General features: G+C 42.3%; 2 protein-coding genes and 1 pseudogene across 8 annotated transcripts in view; 2 read left to right on the forward strand and 1 right to left on the reverse strand.

Annotated features, from left to right (window-relative positions):
• Positions 1–7,527, forward strand: part of CSTF3 (cleavage stimulation factor subunit 3) — a 77,656-nt gene extending 70,129 nt beyond the window's left edge. Inside the window, exons 17-21 of the mRNA XM_032166314.2 lie at positions 1,032–1,227; positions 4,944–5,097; positions 6,118–6,212; positions 6,333–6,393; positions 6,820–7,527. Of these exons, the coding sequence (XP_032022205.1) occupies positions 1,032–1,227; positions 4,944–5,097; positions 6,118–6,212; positions 6,333–6,393; positions 6,820–7,022 (709 nt within the window). The 3' untranslated portion in view covers positions 7,023–7,527. The remainder of the gene's footprint in view (positions 1–1,031; positions 1,228–4,943; positions 5,098–6,117; positions 6,213–6,332; positions 6,394–6,819) is intronic.
• Positions 7,528–12,920: 5,393 nt separating this feature from the next.
• Positions 12,921–20,680, reverse strand: part of TCP11L1 (t-complex 11 like 1) — a 40,204-nt gene continuing 32,444 nt past the window's right edge. For all 7 annotated transcript variants that reach the window (XM_032166320.2, XM_032166315.2, XM_032166316.2 and 4 more), the window contains one exon: positions 12,921–19,914. In XM_032166320.2, coding sequence (XP_032022211.1) covers positions 19,797–19,914 — 118 coding nt within the window. In that variant the 3' untranslated portion in view covers positions 12,921–19,796. The remainder of the gene's footprint in view (positions 19,915–20,680) is intronic.
• LOC116476383 (phosphatidylinositol N-acetylglucosaminyltransferase subunit C-like) lies at positions 15,937–16,849 on the forward strand (annotated as a pseudogene).

Genomic DNA, 20,680 nt, shown 5'->3' on the forward strand with positions numbered 1-20,680 from the left:
AAAAAAAAAAAAAAAAAAAAAAAAAAAAAAACACCATATATCTATATATATCTATATCTATATATATATATCCCTAGAAATTGATATTAACATGTTAAGAGAGGCATTCTGAAATTTTCACCTCCCTTACTCAAAAGCAAAGACTCTTGTATATTCAAAGTTTGTTTTACATATTATGTCTCTGACTTACGGTTTTCTCTGTTAGTTTTACCATACAGAGGAACACTTGTCAAGTGGTACAGTGGATATATTATAGTAAGGCTTTGGAGTCTTGGGTTCAATATCCAGCTAGATGGCAAATTTCATAGCTATACCAGTCTTCACTTTCTTATTAACAATAATGTCTACCAGTGTAGGATTTTTTGTGATAGCCACATATCTGGTATATGAGAGGCACTTAATATATTACTTTAGTACAAAGGTGAATAGTGACATTTAAGTAGTCTCAGAGCATTAATTTTAGCTGTTAGAACAATGATGAGGCAACAGTTTTTCCCCAGTGATCCACATTAATGAGAAACAACAGAGTAATCATATTAGATTTTGGAGTATATTTCTATTCATATATTAGATGAAGAATGTATTCTACCTTATAATTCCTGCCACTTAAAATGAAGCCACATTATTCAGGAGAAATTATAAATCTGTCTAGGTTCCTTTTCCAACTTTTCCACCTAGAGTTTATCCTCTCTAAGGTAAGTCTCTCATGTTGACCACAAAGAAGCAGCTGCTATACTAAATAAGTAAAAACTCAAAAATGGGCTTAAATACTGAAGTGATAGGTTTATAATTTACTTTGAAATACTTAAGCAAAAATAAGATGAAGCAAATATGGCAAAATATTAGCAATATAGGTAGTGGTATATAGGCATTATACTATTTTAGTTTTCTATAGTTTAAAAATCTTTATAATAAAAAGTCACTTTTTATAACTTAAGGGAAAAAGAGAGAGCTTAAGGCATTTTTGTAAATGAACTCCCTGCCCTAAACCCAGAATAATTAAAGTATTGATTGTATTTCTTTTCTTGCAGAGAAATCTGGGCCCGATTTCTAGCATTTGAAAGTAATATTGGTGATCTAGCTAGTATACTCAAAGTGGAGAAAAGACGGTTTACAGCATTCAAAGAAGAGTATGAAGGGAAAGAAACGGCTTTACTAGTAGATAGATACAAGTTCATGGATTTATATCCTTGCTCTGCAAGTGAATTAAAAGCACTTGGTTATAAGGTATGTACTTAGGATCAAGATGTGGAGTCTCCTCACTTTTCCAGTGTTTTAGAAGAGTTCATTGATAACCTGCACTCTAAATTCTGAAATGTGAATTAATCTAGTTTTAGAATAGATTTGCAGGAAGCAAGAAAAAAGTTTAGAGATTTTCCTTGGGTTTAGGAAATGCTGAGTGTCAAAGTAGCTGAACAAAATGAGAATTGAAATGGGATTTAATAGTTTCATTCTGTCCCTGAAATTGTCAGTGCTTTGTATCTTATATCTGGTGGGCAAGATGGAGGGGGTGTGGAGGGAAGAAAAACAAAAGAAAATCTGAATGTCATCTTAGGTATTACTTTTTTTTCCTAATAGTTCTTATCAAATTGATAAATATGTTTTGACAGATCTTAAACCAAATGTAGTTCCTGTTGCATATTTTGTAAGATATAATGAAGAAATATTACAGCTCGTTAAATCCATAAAGTTCCTTGAGGGATTTGTATTCTTAAAACATCACTCCTTCAGTGGCCCTTGGGGGAATTAGCTCATCTATGAATAGAACTCTTCTATAGAGACTACTAAGTCATAAGAAAACAAATCTGGCACCTGAACCTGTTTAGGCCACAGGGAGAGATTAATATTTACAAAGCCCCAGAAACAGCCCTTGCTGAGAAAACCACTGTTATATCATCTCTTAATCTTTCTGTGACATGTGAACAAAGACTAAGATGGAAATTCACAGAGAAGTCCTTGGTTGATCTCTTTAAGCCAACCACCATTCCACCATTAGGATGTTCCTGACCATCATTCTCCTTTTTCTCACTGCCCTCTTTTAGCCTGGGTCTTGCTCTGTCTGATCCAGATAAAATATTTTGAGAAAAAACTACCCATAATTGATATTCAGACATTTTTGTTAATGGAAGCCCTATTTCTGTGCCAGATGCAGATTCCTGGTATGAACCATAGGATTACTGCTCAGAGATAAGTAGTTTCTGCTTCTAGTTTTAACTACTTCTCAATGAAAAGTCAAAGATATTTTAAGACTACAGTAAGGCCGGCGTGGTGGCTCACGCCTGTAATCCCAGCACTTTGGGGGGCCAAGGCAGGCAGATCACGAGGTCAGGAGATCGAGACCATCCTGGCTAACACGGTGAAACCCCGTCTCTACTAAAAATACAAAAATTAGCCAGGTGTGGTGGCATTTGCCTGTAATCCCAGCTACTTGGGAGGCTGAGGCAGGAGAATGGCGTGAACCTGGGAGGCAGAGCCTGCAGTGAGCCGAGATCGCGCCACTGCACTCCAACCGGGGCGACAGCGAGACTCTGTCTCAAAAAAAAAAAGACTACAGTAAATCCTCATTTAACATCATTGATAGGTTCTTAGAAACTTCGACTTTAAGTTAAATGATATACAGCAGGTCCTCAAATAACGTTTTTGTGTTTAACATGGTTTTGTTATAACCTTGATAAGAAAAAAATTGGTTTTGCTATACATCGTTTCTCTCTTTTTTTTTTTTTTTTGAGATGGTCTCACTCTGTCGCCCAGGCTGGAGTGCAATGGTGAGATCATGGCTCACTGCAGCCTCGATCTCCCTGGGCTCAGGTGATCTCCTGTTCAGCCTCCCAAGTAGCTGGGATTACAGGCAAATGCCACCACACCTGGCTAATTTTTGTATTTTTTTGTGGAGATGGGGTTTCACCATGTTGCCCGGGCTGGCCTCAAACTCCTAGGCTCAAGGGATCCACTTGCCTTGGCCTCCCAAAGTGCTGGGATTACAGGCAGCAGCCAACACGCCTAGCCCATCATTTCTCTAAAAGGTTGCAGTTTCCTAGAACTTATACAATACTAAGTGAGGGATTTACTGTACTTTGTGCAATTGCTAGAAAAAGCTATTTCAACTTTTCCAAGATGAAAATGAAAATTAAGGCAGTTAATTAAAATAAAGGTCTGCCAGGCACAGTGGCACACACCTATAATCCCAGCACTTTGGGAGGCTGAGGCAGGCGATCACTTGAGCCCAGGAGTTCAAGACCAGCCTGGGAAACATGATGAAATCCCATCTCTACCAAAAAAAGAGAGAAAAATACAAGAATTAGCCAGGTGTGGTGGCGCCTGCCTGTGGTCCCAGCTATTCGGGAGGCCAAGGTGAGCCCAGGAGGGAAGCTGAGGCTACTTTGGTGAGCCGTGATCAAGCCACTGCACTCCTGACGGGGTGACAGAGTGAGACCCTGTCTTAAAAAAAATAAAATAAAAAATAAAAAATACAAATAAACAGAAAAGAAAGATCTTATGGTGGCCAGGTGTAGTGGCTCACACCTGTAATCCCAGCACTTTAGGAGGCCAAGGCAGGTGGATCATATGAGTTCAGGAGTTTGAGACCAGCCTGGCCAACATGGTGAAACCCCATCTCTACTAAAATACAAAAATTAGCCGGGCTTGGTGGCGGGCATCTGTAATCCCAGCTACTTGGGAGGCTGAGGCAGGAGAATTGCTTGAACCCGGGAGGTTGTAGTGAGCTGAGATAGCACCACTATACTCCAGCCTGGGTGACAGGGTGAGACTGTCTCAAAAATAAAAAATAAAAAAAAATAAGTATTCAGGAGTAGAACTACTTCCTGAGTATGATGTTTTCCATCTTATATTTCTATTTCTACTCTTCTGTTTTTTGGGGAAGGATTAATGTGCTTCTGTGTGTAATGGTGGGTGGTATGGTATATATGTATCTGTGTGAGAAAGATTTTTAAAAAGTGATACCCAATATGTCTACCATTTAGATTTGCTTATATAATTAATACCAGATGTCACCAACTGCATTTCAACAAATTTTGAGAAAGTGGAATGCTTGTATATCCTTTGATGGTGGCAAAAAGGGGTTCTTTTGTTTCTAGACAGACAGAGTAACACTGGGTTGCCTGGAGCAGAGGAGCTCCTCTGAGATAGGGCCTCTGTTCATAGGTGACTGTATTGCTCCTTTTGGCATATCTCGTCTCAGCCCTGGCAGGGCAATGCTAGTGTACTGAAAAGAAGACTGTGGATGGATTTGAGGTCAGAGAGGCCTGCCCTCCCAATCCTCCTCTATTTCTTATTAGCTGTGTGACCTGGGAAATATCAAAACCTTTGTGAGCTTCAGTCCCTTCTATAAAATGGAGATGTTACTATTTGCCTTATTAAAAACAGAATGGCTAAAATTGCCTGATGAATAGTGTCTGCTCAGTAAATATTCCTTGTCCCCTGTAATAAATAGTACATTGGAAATAATTTTTCATTGCATTAGCAAAATCTTAACCGGTGTGATGCCTTCACAAAACAGGACATCACTTAATCCAGCTTCTTCATTTAATGAAACTGATGTTCAATTCTAATGGAAGGGAGGTGTCAGAAGATCTAAAATCTTGAATTTTCCTCCAAATTATCCTGGCCTCTACTTGGTTCCTAGTCTTATGACTACCCAAAAAAGCTTGTATCTGTCCTACAAATGTTCTACCTGGCAACACTAAGTTTAATGACTTTTAACTTGTGTGGGGTAAAGTTATAATACACTGAGTCTTAGAACCAAATAGCTTTCCTTGTTGAGTAACAATCTTTACCATCATTAGAGTCCTTGCTTATCCGTCTCCATTTTCTTTCTGTGGTTTTAACCCAGATATTGAAACTGTATCCTCAAGGTTATGAATTGCATGATTATTCTCTAGTAGTCCCTTTTTCAGGTTTAGGATTCTTCTGTTCTGCATTTTCAGGATGTCTCCCGTGCTAAGCTAGCAGCTATAATTCCAGACCCAGTTGTAGCTCCTTCTATAGTGCCTGTTCTGAAAGATGAAGTGGATAGAAAACCAGAATACCCTAAACCAGACACTCAGCAGATGATTCCATTTCAGCCACGACATTTAGCACGTAAGCCATGACTTTAGATCCAGTACTGAGACCTTGGTTTGTTTGTTGATTTAAATCCAAAGTGTGGGGGTAAAGTGACATGGCCTCTCAATTGTGGGTTAATTATTAGACTTAGGGTCACTATGACAAATGATTTAGCTTTAATCTTTGAACCAGATTAACTAAGAATGTCCTAAAAACAAAACTTCAATGATCCAGATTCCAGGAACCCATTTTGGCAGTAATACTTGGTTTTCAGAAATGCTGCTTTGGCCAGGTGCAGTGGTTTACGCTTATAATCCCGGCACTTTGGGAGGCCAAGGCAGGTGGATCACCTGAGGTCAGGAGTTTGAGACCAGCCTGACCAACATGGTGAAACCCTGTCTTGACTAAAAATACAAAAATTTTCTGGGCATGGTGGCACACACATGTAATCTCAGCTACTTAGGAGGCTGAGGCAGGAGAATCACTTGAACCCGGGAGGCGGAGGTTGCAGTGAGCCAAGATCGTGCCATTGCACTCCAGCCTAGGCAACAAGAGCGAAACTCTGTATCAAAAAAAAAAAAAAAAAAAAAAAAAAAGGAATGCTGCTATGTGCAGATTACCTGAACAGCTGGTGGAAACTTTCTTCACTGATAACACATACGATTTGGTTTCTTTACTTACTAATGGTTAGTAGCCTCTCTAGATTCTTTTTGAACAAGGCCCTTCTGATTAAATATGCTGTTGAATAATTGACTTGAAACAGGATTGCTGAACAAATAACTTGTGTAACTCAGAAACACTCTTTGACAAAAACTGACTTTAGTTCAGTCCCTGGTTGTCTTATACAAAGTCACTTGTCTACTTCTCTGCCTCCCAGTGGCCATGGCATTGAGACTGCTCTGTCTCACCCACTTTGGTTTGGTAAAGTCCTAGAAGTATTTTCAGTGTCCAGAACAAAGCAGCAGACATGGAAGATCTTTATGTGCAAGTCACTTGATTTTAGCTCTGTGTAGAAATGCTTCCATTCCACTGGATTCACTTTTCTTTTTCTCACAGCTCCAGGTTTACACCCTGTACCTGGTGGAGTGTTCCCAGTCCCTCCTGCAGCTGTTGTTTTAATGAAACTTCTCCCTCCTCCTATCTGTTTCCAGGTTTGTTCACTTATTTTCATGGTAGATACTGGCTCTGTGGGTCACAGTAATTGTGTATAAAGTTACTACTACTTTAACTTGTCAGATTACTGGGATTAAAATTTATTCATGTCAAAATAGGGTCCTTTCGTACAAGTGGATGAACTGATGGAAATTTTCCGAAGATGCAAGATACCAAATAGTAAGTAACAGAAGCTCCATTTCAGAGTGTCATTCCACATTGTTGTCTCATAGGCAGTAGAGATTATTATTCTCTGCCACTGAAGTTTTCGAAACCAGCCAGCCAATTTGAAGTGCAGTGAAACCCAGGAGTTATCCAAACCTCTTTGGCAGAGAGAGGCTTATTCACATTGAATTCCACTAAGTAAAATGTCATAAAAGTTTATCTTTCCTATTCATGTGAACATGCACTATCAGACTTGGCTTATGAAAATTATTAGTTTTAACAGCAGCTTTTGTCTTTTTAATTATTTAGTATCAGTAGTACTATCCCATGTTTTGCTAAAATAGTAGGCTATGAAATGAACTATAAAGTATCCACAGTTGGAACATACATACCCTTTCATAGTGGAATATGTTTTTACGTTTTGTTGTTTTATTTTAATAGCTGTTGAGGAAGCTGTGAGGATCATTACTGGTGGGGCCCCAGAGCTAGCTGTAGAAGGCAACGGCCCCGTGGAAAGTAATGCAGTACTCACCAAGGCCGTCAAAAGGCCCAACGAGGATTCAGATGAAGATGAAGAAAAGGGAGCTGTTGTCCCCCCTGTTCATGACATTTACAGAGCACGGCAGCAGAAGCGGATTCGGTAGGGCTTAAACGCCTCTGCAGAAAACTCCTGTCCAGGATTCCTTTTGCCTCAAGTCGTATGTTTAAAAGAGACAACGCTTTGTTACAAGGTTCTTGGAAACAAAGTTGTATTGTCATTGGTGCCTCTATCATATGGTTCTTGAGAAAAAACAAACCAACCTGTGTGAATTGTAGAATATGGAACAGACCTATGCTTTAAGCAAAATTAGGTTTTCAAAAATGTGAGAACAGTACAAAATGGCAGAACCACATTTTGTTCCCTCTTCAAGGGTGTCTTGTATGTGCCGCTTGAAGATTTGTGAGTTTTTCAACAGTTTTATTTTAAAAACTGGATGGCTTATGATTGTAAAGCATTTTATCACATTTTCTGAAAACAATTGTTCTTGGTTTGCTTACGTAGAGTCCTGCCTTATTGTTTGTTTTTATTTATGGCAGAATGTATGAAATCCGTTTTGTAGTTTCAAATTTTAAAAGTCCTTTAAAAAATAAAAGGATTCAGAAACATCATGCTTCCTCTGCTTCTTTCAGATTTATTTACAATAACTACTTATTTTATGTTATTTATCCAATACCATTTAAAAATAAATGTCAGCCGGGCGCGGTGGCTCAAGCCTGTAATCCCAGCACTTTGGGAGGCCGAGGCGGGTGGATCACGAGGTCAGGAGATCGAGACCATCCTGGCGGACATGGTGAAACCCCGTCTCTACTAAAAAATACAAAAAAATTAGCCGGGCGTGTCGGTGGGCGCCTGTGGTCCCAGCTACTCGGGAGGCTGAGGCAGGAGAATGGCGTGAATCCAGGAGGTGGAGGTTGCGGTGAGCCGAGATCGCGCCACCGCACTCCAGCCTGGGGGACAGAGAAAGACTCCGTCTCAAAAAAAAAAAAAAAATAAATGTCAGTACAAGGAAAAGTCATCTTGTATTTACTAAACGTATTAATCACATACTCTTTCCTGGTCTTTTTTGGTGCCAACTAAAAACATTTTTAAGAAGCAAAACATTTTAGAAATCCTCAAATATGAATGCATTTGCTCCCCAGTAAATCTGAGGCAGATTGAGATGCTGTTAATACTTTTGTCTCTCTTGAAAGCAACCTAAGTATGGAAATTCCTTTAACCACCTGCTGTCTTGTTCTCACATAGAGTATCTCTTTTCTAAAATACTTGGGACCAGAAGTGTTCAGGATTTTGGATTTGTTCAGATTTCAGAATATTTGCATCATACTTACCAGTTCACCATCCCTAATCCAAGAGTCCAAATTCCAAAAAACTCCACTAAGCATTTTCTTTGTGCATCATGTTGGCACCCAAAAGGTTTTGGATTTTGGAACATGTTGGATTTTAGATTTTCAGATTAGGGATACTCAACTTGTATATTTTCACAGGGGCCCAGTGCTCAAGAACATTTTTTTTTTTGCATGAGCTAAACATAGATAACATTAAGGAAAATGACATCTATTTAACTAAATTCTAATTACAGTGAGCAAAACCTTATCATGCAAATGAAGTCATGCAAATGAAGTCCAAAGAACTCGACTTTGCTCTTTGGTAACAACACTGCCTCCTCTTCTCATTACTAGTTAACAACTAAAAAGCAGGAAGGAAGCAAAAAGTAGGGGAGGACAAGTATGATTATAAAGAAATGATCTTACATGTTAGAAACAAATTAGATAGTTTAGAATTTGAATTCAGATGTGATTAAATAATCTGACATTTAAAATCAGCTTCAAATGTCCCATAAAAGTCTTACTTGTAAAAAAAAGGTTATGCTAAATCATTTACTCATATAAATTTATTTGTAGCAAGGTTATATAAATTGGTCAAAAGTGTGTTTAGTTTCCAGTATTTTCCCATTAAAGCTAAAATCGCCTCTCAAAACGAAGTCAGCTGCCTCTAATTTAGACTTTCTTATCCTTTCAAGCATCACTTTCAAGCTGTGAGTTTTTTAAAAATATCACAGTTACCATCAAAACTCAAGACACAAGTAGGCCAGGTGCGGTGGCTCATGCCTGTAAATCCCAACACTTTGGAAGGCCGAGGCAGGCAGATTATTTGAGGCCAGGAGTTCAAGACCAGCCTGGCCAACAAAGTGAAACCCCGTCTCTACTAAAAATACCAAAAAAATTAGCTGGGCGTGGTAGCCCAAGCCTATAATCCCAGCTACTTGGGAGGCGAAGGCAGAAGAAGTGCTTGAACCTGTGAGGCGGAGGTTGCAGTGAGCCGAGGTAGCGCCACTGCACTCCAGCCTGGGTGACAGAACAAGACTCTCTCCAAAAAAAAGACACAAGTAGTACCATACAGCATAGACTTTAAAATACAGAGGTGTAGGCGGGCACAGTGGCTCTTGCCTGTAATCCGGCACTTTGGGAGGCTGAAGATTACTTGAGGCCAGGAGTCCAAGGCCAGCTGGCCAACATAGTGAAACCCCACCTCTACTAAAAATACCAAAAAAAAAAAAAGTTAGCTGGGCATGGTAGCACAAGCCCGTAGCCCCAGCTACTCTGGAGGCTGTGGTGGGAGGATCACCTGGGCCCAGGAGGCCAAGGCTGCAGTGAGCCATGATCGCACCACTGTACTCCAGCCTGGGCAAAAGAGTGAGACCCTGCTTCAAAAAATATACAGGTGTAGACTTGTTCCTGAAGTGCCATTTTTGGTGGTTAGTGTCGGGGGTGAGCAGCGACTATCTGGGGCTGGTGGTGTGAGGGTAAGAAGAATTTACCAAGACAATTGTAGGTATAGAAAGGTAGATTAGAGAAGGTATGAAAATGCACTGCAAGGTTGGAACAGGCAGAGAAGGGGTTTGTCTGCAAAGAAACAAAGGCTTGCTGGGGATTTTATAGGATGGTGCTATGTGCTGAAGAGGGTTTTATGTACTACTGAGAATGCTAACGTTGCAGTGAGCTAACTTGCAGGTGTCTGGTGATAAGCTGGGTGCAGTACTGCTACATGTCCTGGACCATGAAGAAAGGCAGACTCATAATTTATCTGCTTTTCTCTGCTCCCACCAGCCTGACTCCCTTTCCCTAATTAGGACTCCACAGTTAGTGTTTTGAAGACAAACAGGCCAGGCGAGGTGGCGCACGCCTATAATCACAGCACTTTAGGAGGCCAAGGTAGGTGGATCACCTGAGGTCAGGAGTTCAAGACCAGCCTGACCAACACGGTAAAACGCTGTCTCTACTAAAGATACAAAATTAGCCGGGCATGGTGGCATATGCCTGCAATCCCAGCTACTTGGGAGGCTGAGGCAGGAGAATTGCTTGAACCTAGGAAGCAGATGTTGCAGTGAGCCGAGATCGCACCATTGCACTCCAGCCTGGGCATCAAGAGCGAAACTCTGTCTCAAAAAAACAAAAGAAGACAAAACAGTTTCAAATACCTGTACGTGATCTGCAAAAGTGTTCACATAGACAATAAAACAAAGCCATGCGAACATGTGAAAAACCATTTTTTAGCGTGTGCGCGCATGCGCGCGTGCACACCCGCGCACACACACACGGTGAAAAGTGTCTTTAATCACTTTATTAGTCCATTCCCACAATGCTATAAAGAAATACCTGTGACTGGGTAATTTTTAAAGAAAAGAGACTTAACTGGCTCATGGTTCTGTAGGCTGTACAGATAGAATAGTGGCATTTGCTTCTGGAGAAGCCTCAGGAAATGTATAATCACGGCAGAAGGTGAAGGGGAAGAGGGATGTTTTACACGGCCAGAGTAGGATGAAGAAAGGGGGGAGGTGCCACACAATTTTAAACAACCAGATTTCACGAGAACTCACTGTCATAAGAACAGCACCGAGGGGATGGTGCTAACCCATTCATAGGAACTTCACCCCCCTGGACCAATCACCTCCCACCAAGCCCTACCTCCAACACTGGGGATTACAATTTGACATGAGATTTGGTGGGGACACAGATTCAAACTGTATCAATCATTGTTAAGGCTACTATGTATATTATTGTTCCTATTGCATTTATTTATAAGATTTTTTCCCCTAGAAATGATCAGCTCTTTGAGCATAAAAAGGATTCTCATTAGAAGAAAACATTTTCGAATGTTCTGCTATAGATATGTATGAATTTTTAGCTTTTAAGGTGATTCTGCCTGATATTTGATAATTCCTTTTGTTAAACAGTTCAACAAGCAGCATGATGTTAGACATCTGAACTTACCTTTGGAAATCTAATGTGCAGACTCATGGGATAGTCAGTCCTACAGTTCCAAGGACTCATTATCAGTATTGCTGGACCCAAAGAAATTGCCAAAAGATATCCATCTTTTTCCTGTCTATAAAAGCAATGACAGCATCTCCTCAAGATTCTAGAACTACACAAAAATTTCAAGGACTATATGTATGTCCTTCCTAAACAAAAATTCATCAAACTCTGGCCTTTACCACTAAACTTCAAACAAGAGGTTGTACCTATGTGGCCACACCTAGTACAGTAAAAGGTTAATAGAAACTACTAGTAAACTTTCTGAACAACCAAATTGTACCAATGAAAAAGAATGAAAAACACATCATTTTTGTTAGTATATTGACCTTGGTCAGTAATTATGAATTTATTTGATATTACAACCCTGTACTGGCCTATACTTAATAAATAAATGTTGAGTTCAATTTTATTAAACCATAGTCATCATGTTCATAAATTCTGCTTTTTTTTTTTTTAACACGGTAGTTCTTTGACTGTGACAATGAGCAATTTTACTTAATAAAAATTTCAGCCAGGCATGGTGGCTCACATATATAATCCCAGCACTTTGGGAGGCCAAGGCGAGCAAATCACCTGAGGTCAGGAGTTCAAGACCAGCCGGGGCAGCGTGGTGAAATCCTATCTCTACTAAAAGTACAAAAATTAGCCGGGCGTGGTGGCGCACACCTGTAATCCCAGCCACTCGGGGAGGCTGAGGCAGAATTGCTTGAGCTTGGGAGCCGAGATTGTGCCACTGCACTCCAGCCTGGACAACAGAGTGAGACTCCATCTCAAAAACAAACAATCAAAACAAAACAAAAATTTTCTGAAGTCTTTTTGTTTGTTTTGAGACATGATCACAGCATAATCCTCCCACCTCAGCCTCCCAAGTAGCTGGGACCACAGGCATGCACCACCATCCACCATGCCCAGCTAATTTTTTAAATTTTATGTGTTGTCCAGCCTGGTCTTGACCTCCTGGGCTCAAGCAGTCCTCCCACGTCAGCCTCCCAAACTGCTGGGATTAGCCACCATGTGAAGCCCTTCTTTTTTTTTTTTTTGAGATAGGGTCTCACTTTGTCACCCAGGCTGGAATGCAGTGGCATGATCTTGGCTGAATGCAACCTCTGCCTCCTGGGCTCAAGCAATCCTCCCACTTCAGCCTGCTGAGATGGGAGCACAGGCCTATGCCACCACGCCTGGCTAATTTTTGTACTTTTAGTAGAGACAAGGTTTCGCCATGTTGCCCAGGCTCGTCTAGAGCTCCTGGCCTCAAATGATCTGCCTGCCTCAGCCTCTCAAAGTGCTGAGATTACAAGCATGAGCCACCTCACCCAGCCCCTCTTGTTTTAAGGTTACTTTTAAGTCAAGAAAAGTGACACTCCATCGAACCAGGCCTATAGCTTAGTTCTGGTTCTTAAGTTCGGTAGGCAATAAATGTTAAGTCAGGTGTGACAGAAACCCACGTAAGGGACAGTTTTAAGTAGAATTATATCTGTTTAGACTTTTACCACATATTTTGTAGAACTCTGGCTATTTCTGAAAGTACCAGTGAACACTTGATAGTTTAATAAACAGAGCTTACCTGGGCTTAAAGATCATCCCCTTCCCCACCCATTGAAGTTGCTTTGAATACTATGACTAAAAAGGCTTTCCATTAAAATAATTATATAATGCAAAATCCAATATAAATACACACTTGCAAATATCATTGTAGTTATTTATTTAGATTGTTTTTAAATGAGATAGTGCCTTTAAATATGACTTCATAGCCCATTATCCATTATCATTCATTCATCCACTCAATTGTTCATTCATGAATTCATTTAGTTCAAATAATATAGAGGTGGAGATGGGGAGAAATCACTGAGGTGGGGATGGATGTCAGAAAGTAAGCAAATGTAAGCCTGCAGCTCTAGTATAGAAGAGATGATGAACGTAAACAAGTCTTAGGAGAGGACAGGAAGAAAACCTTCCCTGTAGGCCTGTAAAATGTGCTTGAATGAAGGGAGGTTGGGCGCTACCAGTGGAACGTAACACCATAGCAAATGTGCATCCACAGGTAGAGGGTTACGTGTTCGCCTTTGTAGTTAAAAAAGCAAGGTATAGTCCTTTTCCATGTACAAAGCATTCTATCATTCATTACCAAATGTAATCCTCATAGCAACAGTGTGAATTAGGAGTGTTCCCATTTAACAATGAAAATACCGAGGCCTTGGGGAGAATGGCTGGCCCAATGCTGTACAACTGGTAAGGCGGCTATAGAGGAAAAAGACTAAAACCCAGATCTTTCTCTAAATCAGGAGCGTTGTGCACAATCCTGCTACCACCAAATGTTAGAATCGGAAGGGAGCTTAAAGACCAAGTCTAGTCCTTTCATTTTAAAGGAGTTGGGAATGGGCCCTATTTGCCCCACCTGGTACATAACAGAGTGGAGATCCAAGCCTTGGTTTCCTGACAGCTCCCAGTCTTTCCACTCTACCACCTGGCCTCAAAATGAAAAGAAACACAAATGTTCTACATATAAATCAGAGCTCGCCAAAAGGTCACTGGAAATCAAACAGCAAACACCTATATTCTCTTTGAAATTCACCAGCAAAGTTGGTGGCAGCAACATTTCCTCTATTCCCAGGAATCTTAAGGCTTTGGAGAAATGAGAATAAGCACCTCCACAAAAACAGAACTGCTGAATAATCCATTTAGAATCTTGGCCAGTATGTGCATACTATAGGCCTATTAAGTCAAACTTCTTAATAGCTTTTCTTCACAGAGAAAAAAGTTCATATATACCTACCGACTGCATTTGATCAGTAAGATATCATGTCAGTGTGCTTCTTACCTGAAGTACATTTATGGCTGGGTCATATCGTGACATAAATAATCATATTTTGTAGCTTGCTTTAGATGGAATGAGATTTTTTTTTTTTTTTTGAGACGGAGTCTCGCTCTGTCACCCAGGCTGGAGTGCAATGGCGCGATCTCGGCTCATTGCAACCTCCACCTCCAGGGTTCAAGTGATTCTCCTGCCTCAGCCTCCCGAGTAGCTGGGATTACAGGCATGTGCCACCACACCCAGCTAATTTTTGTATTTTTAATAGAGACGGGTTTTGCCATGTTGGTCAGGCTGGTTTCAAACTCCTGACCTCAGGTGATCCGCCCACCTTAGCCTCCCAAAGTGCTGGGATTACAGGCGTGAGCCACCGCGCCCGGCCAGAATGAGATTTTTAAAAACACCGGGACCGAGAATCCATCCACCCAACCAAGAGTCAACAAAGTAGCACTTACTCTAAACATTCACTCATCCATGAGACTACTGAAGAAATCCAAGAGGCTTGGTGATACTGACCTCACTCTCAGTTCTATCCACAAGTAGTAAAGTACTGCCAAATACACTTAGCAATTTCAGGAAAAGACACTTGTCTCCACAACCTGTTACTGAATGCAGCATATAGAATCCATTCGATTCTGGAGGACAACACACTCCAAAGGATGTTTCGTTTTGGAAGGAGAGCTGTAGGGGAAGGTACAGGGGGATGCTTAGCAATGCTTCCTGAGTGACTAAATGAATGAAGTGGATCTCCCTGGCCCTTAGTAATAATCCCATGAGATTCCAGGAAGAAAATTAGCTTATCTTCATAGAGCAACAACAAAATGATTCAATATGAATATTGTGGTTCTGAAGTTTGCTTCCTTCATTCTTGACTTTTGCCAGTTGCAGAACTCCACCAGTGGACACCGAGGTAGTGGGGGGCCAAGAGAGTCTGTGAAGCCAGTTATTCATGCATCAAGATTTCAAACTGTCCAAATGGAACTCTGGCAATTTAAGAACTCAGGAGGGGAAAAACATCTTGCAAGAATCTACTCTTACAAAAGAAGAGTTTTTGAGATTTAGGAAGAGTGACTACAGGAAGTGGTGATCAGCGCTGTGCATTTGGGGGTAAGCTCCTCTCCTTCAACCTTGGAGCCGGAGGAAAAGGCCCCAAACACTCTGAGGCTGAGGCTTCTCAGCCCAGGAACCCAGGATCATACAACCGCCAGGCACAGTGGCCACAGAGCAGCCTCCACCTCAAGAGACCAATTCCAGACATGACCTCATTGAATACACCATGGAAGATGTTATCTTCTTTAAAAGTACCCTCACGGCAGGGCTCAGTGGCTCACACCTGCAATCCCAGCACTTTGGGAGGCCAAGGCGGGTGGATCACGAGGTCAGGAGATTGAGACCATCCTGGCTAACACGGTGAAACCCCGTCTCTATTAAAAATACAAAAAAATTAGCCAGGCATGGTGGCGGGCGCCTGTAGTCCCAGCTACTTGGGAGGCTGAGGCAGGAGAATGGCGTGAACCTGGGAGGCAGAGGTTGCAGTGAGCCGAGATTGCGCCACTGTACTCCAGCCTGGGCGACAGAGAGAGACTCCATCTCAAAAAAAAAAAAAAAATACTCTTACAAGGAAAAAGGCAGGCAACCGCCATCCCCCAGCCACGCATCCCCAGGAACTCTCAGACAGGAACTTGGCTGTATTATATCCTGCCTCAGAGACAAACTCATCTATTGTAGGCCTGGCCTGGATTGCTGCCTTTGAAAACAAGGAAAGGTTGGTAGAATATCAACCAAGGCATGGAATTTCCAGGGAGGTCTCATTTCAAAATGTCATCAACAAGAACCACATGGACCTCTGTGAGAGGGATGATTAAACTGGCCTGAGTTTGAATGAAAGGATAATGTGTACCCAACCTGTAACTAACGCCAAGGAGGTAAAGTGGCAGAGGGTCTTGTATGAGCAAAAGCCCTTTCCTGATAACTATGTGGACCGGTGGTTCCTAGAAGAGCTCCGGAAAAACATCCATGCTTGGAAACACCAATATTGGGCTACGGTGTTTGAGTCTAGTGTGGTGATCCCGCAGCTGTGCAGTGTTTGTGTTTTTCTGGTTATCTGGTGGTATATGGATGAGGGTCTTCTGACCCCCCCATTGGCTTTTTGAGACTGGCCTGGCTTCTTCACTGATTGGGTATGTTTTGTTTGATCTCACTGATGGAGGTGAAGGGCAGAAGAGTGGGTGGACCCAGTGGGCTGACCTGAACAGCGCCCTAGTCTTCATTACTTTCACTTACGGCTTTTCACCAGTGCTAAGACCCTGACAGAGTCTGTCAGCACTGACACCATCTATGCCATGTCAGTCTTCATGCTGGTAGGCCACCCTCATCTTTTTTAACTATGGTGCCAATGATGCCTTTGTATCCACTGTATCCAGCACACTATCCTTGAACATGGCCATCTTTGCTTGTGGATGCTTGGCTTCCGCCTTCCCCAGTCCCTGCATGTCTTCATCATGGTAACACTTGCCATCCAGATTTTTGTCCTATGGCTCATGCTACAGAAGAAACTAAAGGCATGGACTCCCAAGGGCTATGTGGTGGTCACACTGCTTTTTGCCTTTTCGGCCTCGGAAGGCCTACTGCCTATTAGTGCTGTGGGAGCCGTACTGTTTGCCCTTCTGTTGATTTCTATCTCATGTCTCTGTCCATTTTACCTCATTCGCCTGCAGCTTTTTAAAGAAAACATTCACGGGCCTTGGGATGAAGCTGAAATCAAGGAAGACTTGTCCAGGTTCCTCAGCTAAATTAGGGACATTCTGATAGACTAGCCTCCTAACTAGTATAAAACTTAAAGACAGGCCGGGTGCAGTGGCTCACCACTGTAATCACAGCACTCTGGAAGGCCCGAGGCGGATGGATCACGAGGTCAAGAGTTCGAGACCAGCCTGGCCAACATGGTGAAACCCCGTCTCTACTAAGAATACAAAAATTAGCTGGGCATGGTGGCGTGTGCCTGTAATCCCAGCTACTCAGGGGGCTGACGCAGGAGAATCGCTTGAACCCGGGAGATGGAGGTTGCAGTAAGCTGAGATCACGCTACCGCACTCCAGCCTGGGTGAAAGAGCAAGACTCCATCTTGAAAAAAAAAAAAAAAAAAAAACAACCAAAGGCTTGGGTAGTGAGGGTGCTTATCCTTTCTGTAATTCTGTGGATGAAAAAGCTTTCTGGGGCCCTCTTGAATTATTCACTGTAACAAATGAAGTGATGTGGTTTCTATTTAAAAAAAATACATTCAAACAAACAAAAATAAATAAATATGAATAAAAGTACCCTCACAAAATGCAGCCAATCTGCCAGATTACAGTGACCCAGATTCTCCAGTCTCCTGCCTGGGACCCAAAAAGATACATCTGGCTCTACTTTTTTTGTTGAGGAGAGACAGGGTCTGGCTCTGTCACTCAGGCTAGAGCACAGTGGCACGATCATAGTTCACTGCAGCCTCGAACTCCTGGGTGCAAGTGATCCTTTTCCTCAGCCTCAGCTTGTAGCTGGGAGTACAACTATGTGCCATCATGACAGGCAAATTTTTTTTGTATTTTTTGTAGAGACGTGATCTCACTATGTTGCCCAGGCTGGACATGAAATCCTGGGTTCAGATGATCCTCCCGCCTTGGCATCCCAAAGTACTGGGATTATAGTGTAAGCCACCACGCCCAGCCCTGTTTTTTGTTTTGTTTTTTTAATTTATCACATCATTATAGATTAGAACCAACATCAGTGCTGATCTGCATACATGTAATTTCTACCTGAGTTTCTATAGCTAGATCCAAGTCCTTGTATAAGCCCTGGGACCATCAGCAATCTCAAAAATCCTGAAAGCAGAATGTATTCTGACTCTACCGGGTCTGATATCCTTCTCATGGAGTATCTGCTTTCCTCCCCATCAGTCCTATTGGAATACCTACCCAACTGCTTCTTCAAGTCTTCCTTGAAAACACAAAATCACTGCATTTCCTTACAAAGAAGGATCAGAGAAAACAGCTGCTTGCAGTAAAATGTAGCCCCTCCCCCTGGTTGTGCAGGAGTGGCTGCTGGCCTTCCTGGAGTCTTTCTGAAATGGCTTCCAAGTTTCTTTTCTTTTCTTTTTTTTTTTTGAGACAGAGTCTCACTCTGTTGCCCAGGCTGGAGTGCAGTGGTACTATCTCAGCTCACTGCAGCCTCTGCCTCCCGGGTTCAAGCGATTCTCCTGCCTCAGCCTCCCAAGTAGCTGGGATTACAGGTAGGTGCCACCACACCCAGTTAATTTTTGTATTTTTAGTAGAGATGGGGTTTCACCATGTTGCCCAGGCTGGTCACAAACTCCTGACCTCAGGTGATCTGCCCGCCTCGGCCTCCCAAAGTGCTGGGATTATGGGGTGAGCCACCACGCCCGGCCAGCTTCTAAGTTTCTCTTAGCTTCCTGTCCAGAAGGCTTTAGGTGCTGATGTTACTGCATTACTCGTACAGTAATATAGTCTTACCCCTGCTGTTGTGGCAGTTGGTCATTCCAACTTCATGGCTCTGCTTCTAATATAAGGTCCCTGTCTAAAATGCAGACATACACGTGCACACTTTAAACAACAACAACAAATAAAACAGAACAGATTGTCTATGAGACCCAAATCACTCACACTCAGAGGACATGTCAGGAATTCTGGTCACTGAAGTTCCTCGAAAAATAATGCTGAAAGACCAGGGATTTTCTATGACTTCCTTATCTAGGAGATTCATGAACTCAAGCTGTTTTATCTGAAAACAGTTAAATCTAATTCCAGAATTTAATTCAATCAACACATCTGTGTACTGTCTCAGAGTCAATTTTTCGGTAAGAATTCCAGACATTTCTCTTCGTTCACATTACAGTAAACTATTTTTCAAAACATTTCCTCCTTGACTTTCCAGGCTTGAAAGTCAAAGACTTTCCTTTCACTAGATCTCATAAGTCATAACTGCTCTCACCCAGATGCAGGAGTAATTTTGTATAAAAGAACAAGCTTTTTAAAGTCCAATAACTGTATCTTTGGGGGAAGGTTAAAAGAAAGAATGTTTAAATATAAAAAAAAAGAGAGAGAGACAAATAACTCTCCTCTAGAAAAAGGGGCTTGGGAGCCCTGGCTAGGCCAGGCAGGGAGGAAGCAATAAATAGGGGGAGAAAATGGCAATAAGAGGTTATATAGCCCTTCTAACAAAAATATCGGAAGGGAGGGGTGAGGGACAAGGCTGTCTGAGGGAGGGCAGGAGGTGAGGCCATGGCTTGGTCTCTTTTGCGCTTGGATGGCTGTCAACTCAGCATGGGGCATCTGAAAGAACTACCCAGACTGCAGAAGAGAGAGGTCCCAGCCTCCTTGGAAGGACATGATGGGGGAGGAGTGGAGACACAGCTGAGTGTTACCTGTAAAACTCGAGAACAAAATGCTTCTTTGATCTGTAAACTTGCACTCATAAATACAATCTCTCAAAATAGAATTCAGTGGATTTTTCAACAAGTCTTTTCAACAGTGATACACAATATTCTTCCCTTTGGAATCGGTGCTGTTAAATAGACACGTACTATATAGCCATTTTCCAATGCAACATTAGAGTTGAGAACAGGTATTCTGTGGCTAGTGAGTAATACTGCTGCTGTAGGGTGCATACACGTTAGGATCGGACGAGGATCTTACTGAGGATTGCATCGTAGTAGGGACAGAAGACCATCTTGTTATAGTTGACCAGGCGAGCAAATTTAATAGCAACTTCCTCCAGCTCTCTCTGAACTGGACTGAGTCCCCCAGGGACTGTGGGCAATGGCTTCTGATGACCCGAGGCAAGGTAGGTTTCTAAGAAGGTCAGGATTCGAGATTCTGTGACAAAAAAGAAAGTGGTCAGTTGTTTCTTGTCCTTCACCTTACAAACCTGACTGTGCCTCAGTTCTCAGCTTAACCATCACCTCTTAGGGGAAGTTGTCCCCGATCAATACTCCCAGACCAGATACCCACAGCACCTTGCACTTCTGCACATTCATCCCATTTATAATGTTTCCTCTCCCCTCTGGATGGTTAGTTTCACGAAGGCAGGAGCCACGCTCATCCTGTTCATCATGTCTCCTCAGCACTCAGCACAATGCCTGGCATGACACCCAGCTCCCAGGAGAAGCTCAAACACGCTCGGAATGCAAGAATGAATGCATGAGTGGCCACTTTGGGAGGCTGAGGTGGGCGGGTCACCTGAGGTCAAGAGTTCGAGACCAGCCTGGCCAACGTGGTGAAGCCTCGTCTCTACTAAAAATACAAAAATTAGCCAGGTGTGGTGGTGCGCATCTGTTGTCCCAGCTACTCGGGAGCCTGAGGCACGAGAATCACTTGAACCCAGGAGGTGGAGGTTACAGTGAGCTGAGATCATGCCATTGCACCCCAGCCTGGGCGACAGAGCCAGACTCTGTCTCAAAAAACAAAACAAAACAAAACAAAAAAAACGAATGAATGCATGAGTGAGTAAAGGAAGACTGGAGACATGCTCTGCCCTCAGAGGAGCAACACATCCTGAGACCAATTTGAGCCATCGTTGACGATCACACATCCTGAGACCAATGTTAGCCATCGTTGACGATCACACATCCTGAGACCAATG

The sequence above is a fragment of the Hylobates moloch genome, unplaced genomic scaffold, assembly GCF_009828535.3.
Source record: "Hylobates moloch isolate HMO894 unplaced genomic scaffold, HMol_V3 SCAFFOLD_11, whole genome shotgun sequence".
Lineage (NCBI taxonomy): Eukaryota > Metazoa > Chordata > Mammalia > Primates > Hylobatidae > Hylobates > Hylobates moloch.